The 12633-nt window shown below is 44.1% G+C and overlaps 1 protein-coding gene across 1 annotated transcript; it reads left to right on the top strand.

Annotated features, from left to right (window-relative positions):
• The first annotated feature begins 854 nt into the window (after positions 1–854).
• On the top strand, positions 855–12510 carry LOC136466822 (serine/threonine-protein phosphatase PP2A-1 catalytic subunit-like). Its single transcript, XM_066465339.1, has 6 exons — positions 855–1195; positions 2151–2265; positions 3572–3680; positions 3767–3844; positions 11569–11760; positions 12063–12510. The coding sequence occupies exons 1-6, from the start codon at positions 943–945 to the stop codon at positions 12234–12236; spliced, it is 921 nt and encodes a 306-aa protein (XP_066321436.1). The 5' UTR covers positions 855–942; the 3' UTR covers positions 12237–12510.
• The last annotated feature ends 123 nt before the right edge of the window (positions 12511–12633 follow it).

Raw genomic sequence — 12633 nt, 5'->3', positions numbered from 1 at the left:
TGTCGACTTCGGAATCACGGACGGGAGGATATGATCGTTTCATCCTCTCTCAGTTTGTTCCCTATGTCCAGTATTACCAGTCTATTTCTGTCAAATATATGCTCCATGTATGTGCTTTATCGTTACAGTCATGTTGCTTCATATGTAGCCTTATGCTTGTTGCAAATCTGAGATGTATATCATGCCAGTTTCTCTCTGTTATGATTTATGAATCAAGTTCACATGTTTCTGTTTTTTACATGTTTCACATGATACATGATCTAGCATGTATTTTCACCATGGAGATAATCGATTTCAATGATTAATATTTCTTTATATGTCATCATCATGCTGTTAAATTATGGAATTAAAATGATATGGAAATTGCCTATTATTCTAACACATTCACCATGCAATATATTTTATAGTATATCAATTTAAAGTTACAAATATTTTTATAATATAAATAATGTCGAGAGTTTGATTCGATCAAACATAAAATTACATTCTTTTTTTTTTGAACGGAGGCAGCACACGTAACAATTGCCCTCTTTGAAAAAATTGAAACGCTGGCAAGAGCATGGCCAACCTACGACTACGAAGTCTTCGTTGACCAGCCCCTATGGGCCCCTGCCAAATTACAATTCCATCCCTCCAAAACTACCAAACCACACACGAACCCCAGCCCGACCTGCCCTGCCCGCTCTCTGCACACCTGGAACGAGGTGTTCCCCGTCCCGAGAAAGAAGAGCCGAGGAAAAAATCTCGCATTCGCAAAACAAACAAAGCAGCGTGCCCCCCAAAAAATGGAGGCATGAGCTCCGCCTCCTCCCCGTCTCTCGCCGATCTCCCCCAAACCCTAGCCCCGACCTGACCGCCGGCGGGCCCGCCGGCCGGCCGGAGAAGGCCCCCCCCTCCCCCCCAACCTCTGCCGCGGGGCGGGGGGAGCGGGCGGCGGACGAGATGCCGTCGCACGGGGATCTGGACCGGCAGATCGCGCAGCTGCGCGACTGCAAGTACCTGCCCGAGGCGGAGGTCAAGGCGCTCTGCGAGCAGGCCAAGGCCATCCTCATGGAGGAGTGGAACGTGCAGCCCGTGCGCTGCCCCGTCACCGTCTGCGGCGACATCCACGGCCAGTTCTATGACCTCATCGAGCTCTTCCGCATCGGCGGCGACGCTCCCGACACCAACTATCTCTTCATGGGCGACTACGTCGGTGCGTGTCTACGCTCCCCCGCCCTAGCTTTCCCCCACGCGGCTCTGTCCTGCTCACGGTTTCTCTCCCCTTAGCTGCTCGCGCGCGGAGCTGTGCTGATGCCTGACTCGGCCGATCTGTTATATGCGGGGCTTGGTGCGGCGGAAGTAGGGGAGTTTTAGATCATGCGGTAAACCTGAAAGGTCGTTGGTTTTCGTGCGTCTGGCCGGATTGTTGGAAGAATCTGGTTATCGGGAAATTAGGGAACGTCTTTACTGCTTAACATAGTCTACTGGAGCGTCTAAAAAAAAACATAGTCTACTAGAGTTCTTGTAGTTTGTCTTGTTATTCGTCGCTTTTGGGTCTAGCCTGCTAGGATCTTGTTGTTGCCTTTTAGCTCATTTGGTTACCGAGAAGACAATAATTCTCATCTATTAGCATTTAGATTCCTCCTCCAGCAGTTTCATAAGAATTGTGAGTGTGCTTTGGATTTTGGAGTGTAGTTGATTTGTTGGCCTGTTGTTTTCGAGCTGATCTTTATTAAATAAGACAAAAAAGTGAACAGTTGCCATGTCATTTGGTAATTTAGATGTGCAAAGAGTTAAATGCATGAGCGTCCCCTGAACTTGTCAAAGGGCGCCACTTAGGTCCACAAACTTTGAAAACATAACATGGGTCTCTAAATGTTTAAGTGGTGCACCGCACGGCCTCCACTGTGGTGCATCACTTAACAAGTTCAAGGCAGAAATGTTGTTTTCAAAGTCCATGAACTAAGTGGCACCCCATAACAAGTTCAGGGGCTGCTCATGCATGTAGCTCATATGCAAATGCCATACGATATGCTGTTTATTTGAATGCTTGAAGGTAATTTTATAATTTCATTTTGTGTTGAGGGGATAAATAATTTAGTAGACGTTCATTACTTTATTTCCATGTGTCAGTTTTGTTAAATTGATTATGTGTCTCTTGACTGCAGATCGTGGTTACTATTCAGTTGAAACAGTTTCTCTGTTAGTGGCTTTGAAAGTCCGTTACAGAGATAGAATTACAATACTTAGAGGAAATCATGAGAGCAGACAAATCACTCAAGTGTGAGTTTACGTCTACTAGTATTTGGATTTTGTATTGCAACTCGTAATTGCTACTCCCACTTTCATTATTAGTACTTCCACAGCAGCTACAAGTGTTTGAGATGGATCCCCCCCACCCCCACCACACAACACACACACAAACAGCATACTTGATCATTTTGTCTTCTTATTCCTCAAGTAACCTGTTGACAATAGTAAATGTTTAATAATTTGGAAATGGATAGTTCCACGTAAAGCTAACGTTCATGTAGATAAGGCTTCAGAAACACTCGTTTGACAAGTTATCTTCTGTATGCTGGACTAGGACAGTGAAATTGCGTTGATTTAGCGTGGTAAACTATAATGTTAGTGTTCTGTCAACATGCTTGGCATTGTCAACTACAAGGTTACATTAGGCGCTAGGTGATCTCTAGGCGGTGACCTTCCGCATAGAGCTTAGGTGAGCCTAGGCGTTCCACAAATATACATGTGTACACATATTAACTTAAAAGAAAAAGAAGAAACAGGAGACTGCAGGCCTAGGTTGGATAGAAAGGCCCATCAAAAGCAGCCCACCTCACCTTATACATCCACCCTCTGACCTCCCAGCCGCACCTGCCTCCTCCCTGCCGCCTCCACCGCTGCCCGCCTCTTCCTGGCCTGCCACCTCTACCACTGCCCGCTTCTTCCTGGCCGCGCCTGCCACCTCCACCACCACCCGCCTCCTTCTGGCCGTGCCTGCTTCCTCCGCCATCACCCGCTGTCCCCGCCTCCTCTGCTGCCACCGGCACCTGATGTCCCTGCCTTCTCCTCTGCCTGCACTCACTGCTCCTGCCTCGTCTTGTCGCTGCCCTCTTTTCATCTATTCCTGCCTCCTTCCCTGCCGCTCAACATCCCTGCCTGCAGGAATCTGCATGTATGGACACCGGGTTTCCACCGAGGGCCCGCCTGCACCCAAGGTGCCGCGGTACCCCTCCGCCTCGCCTACTTGCACATAAGCGGCCCCGGAATACCGTCTTTTGGAACACTATGTTGCTGCATGAAGACATCCAGCTAGGTCTGTGGCCACCTGATTGCCATCAATTTTGTGCCATAACAAGGCACTGCTAACTGTCTCCTGTGTTCTTCCTTAAACCTTCCATGTGTTTTACTACTGTTATTATGTCTCTACGCAATGCTCCAGTTCATTGAAATGAACTCCACTTGTTTGCATGACACATGCACGATGGACCTGTACACCATTGTGTTTCCAAGCTATTCTGTGAACTTTGTAGTGTATGCCTGTAGTGCAACCACACAATTGTTGACCTTGATTGGTTTGTTTCAGGTATGGCTTCTATGATGAATGCTTAAGAAAATATGGAAATGCAAATGTATGGAAGTATTTTACAGACTTGTTCGATTATTTGCCTCTCACGGCTCTTATAGAAAATCAGGTATGCATCTCAATTTGTTATGGTTGATGCTACTATAGGCTTGCCGAATATATGCCTTCGACGTTTGAGAAACGTCCATTTTGCAGGTCTTCTGTCTTCATGGTGGCCTCTCTCCGTCATTGGACACATTGGATAACATTCGTTCTCTTGATCGCATACAGGAGGTAGGCACAACATTGCACTGCTTTCATTATGAACCAGGTTTTCTTCCTTGCCTCCAGTATATCATGCTGTGACTTATGGATGTCTTGTATGCTGCAATGGTTTTAAATTGCCTAGTTGAGCCTAGTCATATGGGTAGCGGTTAGGTTCAATGGGTCGGTGGCTAGTCAGCTAGTCGGGCAGTATAATTCTCCTGCCTACCTGCACTGCTTGTGCAAAGAAATTAAAAATGCCATCCTTAATCTATTGCTTGCTATTGGAGAAGTGAACATCATTCAGTGCAAACTCTATTCCAACAATTTAGACAGATTCAGTGAATCCCTATCCTCCCAGTATAAATTATACTAAGACATCCTATAGATATAAATCAAACATAATCCTATTCATGATTAGGCAAAAAACATATCTAATTCTTGGACTCTCACATGCATAATAAAAATAAAACATTTGGGCACATGAAACTACAAATAGGAAATAGCCTACGATTATCTTGCTGCTTGGAAACAAGAAGTGCCAATTGATCTTTCCTACTGAGGCACAAATAGCGGATTTGGTGGATGAGGATGAATATCCGAAGTAATATTTCAAAGGTTCATAAGAGTCGCTGACCCTTGCCAAAGAAACGTGGGGCATAGAAGTCCAATATATTTTACTCTTGTTGGCGTAGCTGTTACAGAAGTGAAGGAAAGTTAATGCACGTTCATTACTGATATACTACTTTGTTTAGCCTTAATGGGAAGTGGGAGTGGTGATACCACCGTGAATGTGAAAAGATGTTCGATGCAAGCTAAATTGATTAATTAATATATGAGAGCAATGGGGTAAATGGCTTGTACGGTTGAGGAGCTAGGAATGCAATTTATTTGGAGTTCATCGTTGTCTCTTCATTCTGATTATATTTAGTGGGATTGTAATTTAGTGACCGAGCTTAGTAACTTGGTGGGGCTTGTGGGATGACGTGGCTTCATGAAATTGCAGAGAAATCTGCTAGTGGGGGGTTTCCTATTTAGGTATAGTAGATTCTAATATTGTTATATCGGTCCTAAATATACAGGATTACTATGACCGACTAGGCTTGACTAATCAGTCTGGTTGACAACTAATCATGATTAGTCGCCTGTTGGTCCCATGGCAACTAGGGTCGACTAAATGATTTGATAAAATTGCTTAATAACACTGATATGCTGTAGGTAGTTTTGTGATGTTGGGAGAATTAACATATTTATGTATTTTTGGGTATGTGCAAATAGTAGATCAGCCATGTTTGATGTGGTCGTAATGTTTAATGTTTATGTACAGAACTGTGGATCCTTAATACCGATTAAGGTACAAACATGGTGCTCTAACCATGATACAGTTATTTATCTAGACAAATGCCACCATATTTGATTATCTCAAGTCATGCTGATACAATTTTGTAACGACATTTGATTTTAGAGGGACGCTCAACATCGTTTAATCTTCTCATGTAATGGGCTTACCTAAGGAAGTAAGGAGAACTAAAGCACAGCAAATAAAAATCAGCAACTTTAGGCATGTGATTGAATCATGAAAGCTTATATTGAAAGCTGACATTTTCCAACACTTATTCTGTCACTTTGCACTTGCACTTGCACTTAGCAATACAAGGGATTTACCTTGATCTATACTTGATACCATTTAGTGTTAATCGGTGACTGATTTGAGGTCTCATTTTTCTCAAACAAGCTGCGTGTCATTTCATTAAGAGAGGAAAAAGGTATACGGGCAAGTTAAAACAGCCCCACCCTGAAGACACCACACAACTGGCTATCTACCAAAAAGAAAAAAACACTCGCCACTGACTGAAGTAGAGATCACAACCAAGGGTTTTAGCCTACCAACCAGAACCTAAAGTTCTGGGGCAAATAACCTAAAGAGCAGATCCTGGAGATTAGAAGCACCTGCCATGCACCATATACTACACTCATCAATCACTGTTTTTAGGAGACCCAGAATATTTGGCAAATCTCCATCGAACACACAAGCATTCCTATGTTTTCTTCCTAGGCCACTAGAAGGGTCAAGGCGTCAAGCCCTGGTGGCATCTCCTTGGGAACATTTCTGATAGTGTTCCTTACCATCTAATAGCCTGTTTGATTTGGAGATTGAATCCATTCCGATGGGCTGGTCAGGCACCAAAAGGATTCAGCTTGTCTGACGTTTTTTGCGGAATGACTTTGCCTGAGAGATGAGCTCGCTGTTGGTTCGTGGGGACGCCGCACGTGGAACAATTCCATGATGAACGAGTTGATGACGCAACGCAAACCAAATGTCTCAGCTAGGCTTGAATTTTGGATCGGATTATTCCAAACTGCTTCATGACGTAAACCAAACATGCTGCAAAGAAGTGAGTTGCATCAACTGGAGGTGCAACTGCAGCCATGGAAACTTTCTTAAAAACCATAGTCAAGACCTGCTGGCTGAACACACAAGAGATTAAGATGTGCTAAATTGTTTCCTCAGCCTGATCACAAAACAGGTAGGCAGGCTGGTGAGGCAATCGGTGCTTTGCAATGCGATCAGCCGTCCGATACCGGTATTGATGACTAACAAAAGAAGAATTTGCATCTTAGAGCCCCCCCCTAGCTCTTCCAAATTCTTTTCCTAGGACCAAACATGATAGTTCCCAAGAAAGAAAGGCAGCATGGGATGTTTTGCTAGTGTAGGAGCCAGATTGGGTCAGCTTTCGTCGGTGCTGGTTAGGAGTATCTGGTTGCAAAACCATATCATCCACTAAGTCCCAAATATATAGATACTCGACCAGCACTTGACTGTTTTGGCTCCTTTGGTATCAGGCACCCAAGTGCATTTTTGAAGTGCCTGAAGTACTGTCCGGGTCTTGACTGTCCTTTTGAAATCATCTTGTCATCTTGTGCAAGTTAGGAGCTAGTTCTGCTATGTTCCTTGTAGCCATGGGTCAGCCTAGAACTGTATCTTGTCTCCATTTCCAACTATAGAGCCTAAAACCACATCAAAGAGAGCTTGGGCATTTTCCGGCACTTGAACTGACAGCAGCTGATGGACACAAAGGGTCTGTCCTTTGTGCCCACAACCAACAGATGCATAAAGCCCAACCCAGAGTTTCAAGACTGTATACCCAAGCCGCCATATTCTAGTGGTCGCTGTACTCTTCCCAGGACACCAAGCAGTTACCTCCTGACCTCCATTGGCTTGTTCCTTGACCTTTCCAAAGAGGGCCTCTGCGTTTTTGTCGTTGGCTTTGGTCAACCATTTGGAAGACCCAAAGCGATCTTCAGAGAAATGGGAGTGACCGTCATCACCACTCGGACCATAATAAGGAGCCCAGCTCTATTCATTAGGGAAGCCTTCCACCCCAGAAAATTGTCAGCAATCTTCTCAAACAGGTAGCAATTCAGTCTTGAAACATTGCGGACAGTAAGGAGAAAGCCTAGGTAGGTGCAAGGAAATTCCTTTACTGTACAAGCCAAAATTTCAGATGTATGCAAAGTCTTCATCAGAGCAATGAATGGGAATTGCAGAACTCTTTGCCAAATTAGTTCTCAGATCCAAGACATGTCCAAACCTATCCAGAAGCTTGATAACATTGACATCATTGCAAGACGGCCATAGAAAAATCACAGCATCATTGGCATAGAAAGATACCCAGTGCTTGAAGTGGTTTGTTTTTTCTATTTCCTTTTTTTTTGTTTTTTTTGGGGGGTGGGGGGTGGGGGGGCCTTGAGGTTGGCATAGTGACATCTCACTATTAGTGAAGTGACCAACCGGTAGCCATTTGCAATGAGGTTTGCTTATGTTAATTATAATCTGCCAGCACATGCATACTTCCTGTCTCAAAAAGAATGAAGCTATGGGATGCGTGCTGAGTTTGACTAGTTTTATCAAAAATATTATCAACATTTATATCAACAACAACAACAACAACAAAGCCTTTAAGTCCCAAACAAGTTGGGGTAGGCTAGAGTTGAAACCCAACAGAAGCAATCAAGGTTCAGGCACGTGAATAGCTGTCTTCCAAGCACTCCTATCTAAGGCTAAGTCTTTGGGTATATTCCATCCTTTCAAGTCTCCTTTTGCCTCTACCCAAGTCAACTTCGGTCTTCCTCTGCCTCTCTTCACGTTACTATCCTGACTTAGGATTCCACTACGCACCGGTGCATCTGGAGGTCTCCGTTGCACATGTCCAAACCATCTCAACCGGTGTTGGACAAGCTTTTCTTCAATTGGCGCTACCCCTAATCTCTCACGTATATCATCGTTCCGAACTCGATCCCTTCTTGTATGACCGCAAATCCAACGCAACATACGCATTTCCGCGACACTTAGCTGTTGAATATGTCGTCTTTTCGTAGGCCAACATTCTGCACCATACAACATAGCAGGTCTAATCGCCGTCCTATAAAACTTGCCTTTTAGCTTCTGTGGTACCCTTTTGTCACATAGGACACCAGACGCTTGCCGCCACTTCATCCACCCTGCTTTGATTCTATGGCTAACATCTTCATCAATATCCCCGTCCCTCTGTAGCATTGATCCTAAATATCGAAAGGTATCCTTCCTAGGCACTACTTGACCTTCCAAACTAACATCTTCCTCCTCCCGAGTAGTAGTGCTGAAGTCACATCTCATATACTCAGTTTTAGTTCTACTAAGTCTAAAACCTTTGGACTCCAAAGTCTCCCGCCATAACTCCAGTTTCTGATTCACTCCTGTCCGGCTTTCATCAACTAGCACTACATCGTCCGCGAAAAGCATACACCAAGGGATGTCCCCTTGTATGTCCCTTGTGACCTCATCCATCACTAAAGCAAACAAATAAGGGCTCAAAGCTGACCCTTGATGTAGTCCTATCCTAATCGGGAAGTCATCCGTGTCTCCATCACTTGTTCGAACTCTAGTCACAACATTGCTGTACATGTCCTTAATGAGCCCGACGTACTTCGTTGGGACTTTATGTTTGTCCAACGCCCACCACATAACATTCCTTGGTATTTTATCATAAGCCTTCTCCAAGTCAATAAAAACCATGTGTAGGTCCTTCTTCTTCTCCCTATACCGCTCCATAACTTGTCTTATTAAGAAAATGGCTTCCATGGTTGACCTTCCGGGCATGAAACCAAATTGGTTCATAGAGACTCGCGTTATTGCTCTCAAGCGATGCTCGATAACTCTCTCCCATAGCTTCATAGTATGGCTCATCAACTTAATTCCTCGGTAATTTGTACAACTTTGAATATCTCCTTTATTCTTGTAGATCGGTACCAATATACTTCTCCTTCACTCATCAGGCATCTTGTTCGATCGAAAAATATGGTTGAACAGCTTGGTTAACCATACTACAGCTATGTCCCCGAGGCATCTCCACACCTCGATTGGGATACCATCCGGTCCCATCGCCTTACCTCTTTTCATCCTTTTCAACGCCTCTCTGACCTCAGATTCTTGGATTCTCCGCACAAAGCGCCTATTGGTGTCATCAAAAGAGTCATCCAACTGAAAGGTTGTGTCCATATTCTCACCATTGAATAATTTGTCAAAATACTCTTGCCATCGATGTCGGATCTCATCCTCCTTTACCAAGAGATGCTCCCTTTCATCCTTAATGCACTTAACTTGGTTGAAGTCCCGTGTCTTTCTCTCACGAACCCTAGCCATCCTATAAATGTCCTTCTCTCCTTCCTTCGTACTCAAATGTTGGTAAAGATCCTCGTACGCTCTACCCTTTGCCACACTTACAGCTCGCTTTGCAGTCTTCTTTGCCACCTTATACTTCTCTATGTTGTCCACACTCCTGTCATGGTACAAGCGTCTATAGCATTCTTTCTTCTCCTTAATAGCCCTTTGGACTTCCTCGTTCCACCACCAAGTATCTTTAGCCTCACGTCCCCTTCCTTTGGTTACTCCACACACCTCTGAGGCTACCTTCCGAATGTTGGTTGCCATCTTGTCCCACATATTGTTTATGTCGTCTTCTTCCTTCCAAGAGCCCCCTTTGATAACCCTTTCCCTAAATACCTCTGACGTCTCCCCTTTCAGTTTCCACCACTTTGTTCTTTCAATCTTAGCTTGTTTATCCCTATGGGCACGCATATGAAAACGAAAATCTGCCACCAAAAGCTTATGTTGAGAAACAACACACTCCCCTGGTATCACCTTGCAATCCAAGCATGCTCGTTTGTCCTTTCTTCTTGCGAGGACAAAGTCAATCTGACTACAGTGTTGTCTGCTACTAAAGGTCACTAGATGAGATTCTCTCTTTCTAAATAAAGTGTTGGCTATCATCAGGTCAAAAGCTACCGCGAAGTCTAGAGCTTCCTCCCCCTCCTGATTCCTACTACCATACCCAAAACCTCCATGAACTGTCTCGAAACCTGCGCTTGTAGTACCTACATGCCCATTAAGATCTCCTCCTATAAAAAGCTTCTCACTACTAGGTATAGCTCTAACCAGGCCATCTAAGTCTTTCCAGAATAGTCTCTTAGCACTCTCGTCGAGGCCTACTTGGGGGGCATACGCACTAATTACGTTCAAGACCATATCACCAACGACAAGCTTGACTAAGATAATCCAATCTCCTTGCCTTCTCACTCCCACCACACCATTCTTGAGGCTCTTATCAATCAAAACTCCTACTCCATTTCTATTCGCGACTGTCCCTGTATACCAAAGCTTGAAACCTGTATTGTCCACCTCCTTCGCCTTCTGACCCTTCCATTTAGTCTCTTGAACGCATAATATATTTACACGCCTCCTAGTCGCGGTATCAACTAATTCTCTTAACTTACCTGTAAGTGACCCTACATTCCAACTACCTAAACGGATCCTAGTTGGTTCGACTAGCTTCCTTACCCTTCGCACCCGTCGACTCTGATGCGAAGACCCTTGCTCATTTTTCACTACACCCGGGCGCCGATGTAGCGCGCCACTAAGGAAGCGACGACCCGATCCTTGGTTACTTGACACCATGCCCAGATCACGACACGGCGCGTCACGGGGGTGACGACCCGGCCCTTGCCCATTTAACACCATACCCGGGTTCCGATATGGCGCGTCGCTAAGAGGGTTACGCCCCAACGATTTTCTTTCGGGTTTCATCTCCATTTAAGTGGCTAAGTTTTTACATTGGCTCGCCACGCCTAACACAACCCTCCTCCTTTACCAGGGCTTGGGACCTGATATGCTGGAACACCAAAGGCGCCCCACCATAGGCGGAGTTTATCAACATTTATATCACTAAATAAATATATTGTGAAAATATACTCAATGATTTGTTTAATGATACTATTTATGCATTATAAATATTAATATTCTTTTATATATAATTGGTCAAAGTTAAAAATGATTGTTTCTCGAGAAGTGCGAATGGCATTCTTTATGGGACGGAGGGAGTATTTGTTTGTGAAACATTTGCATCTGATAGTGAACTATTTTAAGAAGGTACTTTGAATTTCTGTTACTATGATTACAGGGTTTGTTAGAGACCTATTTCTTTTTTAGATCACCGTACTTTGTTATGCACATTATTATGCATATAACTAAAAATAATTGAGCTGATAGTGCCCCTTGCCCTGAATGTTGAGGTGATGCTTATAGATGCTAGGAAATGGTGCCCGTTGTGATGGGTCTTGAATTGATAGCTTGCTAATTCTTGCGCTGTATTAATTGAATGCATTATACGTCTAATCTTTTTAATCCTCAACTCCTATACCTAAAAAAATGTGTGCAGGTTCCTCATGAAGGACCCATGTGTGATCTTTTGTGGTCTGACCCAGACGACCGATGTGGATGGGGAATTTCACCAAGAGGAGCAGGTTACACATTTGGGCAAGACATTGCGCAGCAGTTCAACCATACAAATGGTCTCTCTCTCATTTCAAGGGCCCATCAACTTGTAATGGAAGGATTTAATTGGTGCCAGGTAGGTCTTCAGAATGTAGCGTCGCATTTTCAATTTGTTTATATGCTCAACCAATTGGATTGGTATCGCGAAAAAGTATACTAAATTATGAATATAACCTTTGTAGTTCCTTTCTAGCTCAGCTTGCAGTTACAATATGGCCATTGTGGATTCCTTTCTCATAGAACTTACTACCACAGTACCACCCTTGTGGTTGCAACTTGCTGATTATGTATCTTTGGTGTGCTCTGCCCTTTGAATGTTATTTTGCCCAGATATTATCCCACTGGAAGCTTAAATGGTTATTGTTATAATTTATGCAGGATAAGAATGTAGTCACAGTCTTCAGTGCGCCTAATTATTGTTACCGATGTGGTAACATGGCTGCTATTCTTGAAATCGGGGAAAACATGGACCAGAACTTCCTTCAATTTGACCCGGCACCTCGGCAAATTGAGCCAGACACAACTCGCAAAACCCCAGACTACTTTTTGTAATTGTGGCGGTGACCTTAACTTACTGGTGTTGATGCTCCTCTCTTCCGCGGCATCAGGGTCTGTAGATCTTCTGTCCTTAGATATGGGTTCCATGAGCCCGACCTGTACGTCTCCCAATTCTTTTGTTTGGAGATTTTGTTGCTGCTTCTCGATCTTTATACAAGATGTTAAAAGTGCCAGTGGATTTTTTTTCCCTTTCTGTTGTACGTCGACTTTGTATTATTTGTAGACAGTGAATGGAAGTTGCAGTGGGAACGCCCCTGGTATGTTTTTATTTCGGCTTAGAGATGTATCATCCGCGGGGCTGAATAAATTCCGTCCAGATGGGGGAGGATTTGGTTTGGGTTTGCAGCATCCCAATCTGATGTGCCGTAGTGCTGTATCATGTTGGTGCCTT

This window comes from Miscanthus floridulus, chromosome 7 (assembly GCF_019320115.1).
Source record: "Miscanthus floridulus cultivar M001 chromosome 7, ASM1932011v1, whole genome shotgun sequence".
Lineage (NCBI taxonomy): Eukaryota > Viridiplantae > Streptophyta > Magnoliopsida > Poales > Poaceae > Miscanthus > Miscanthus floridulus.
This window is presented reverse-complemented; position numbering and strand designations above follow the sequence as displayed.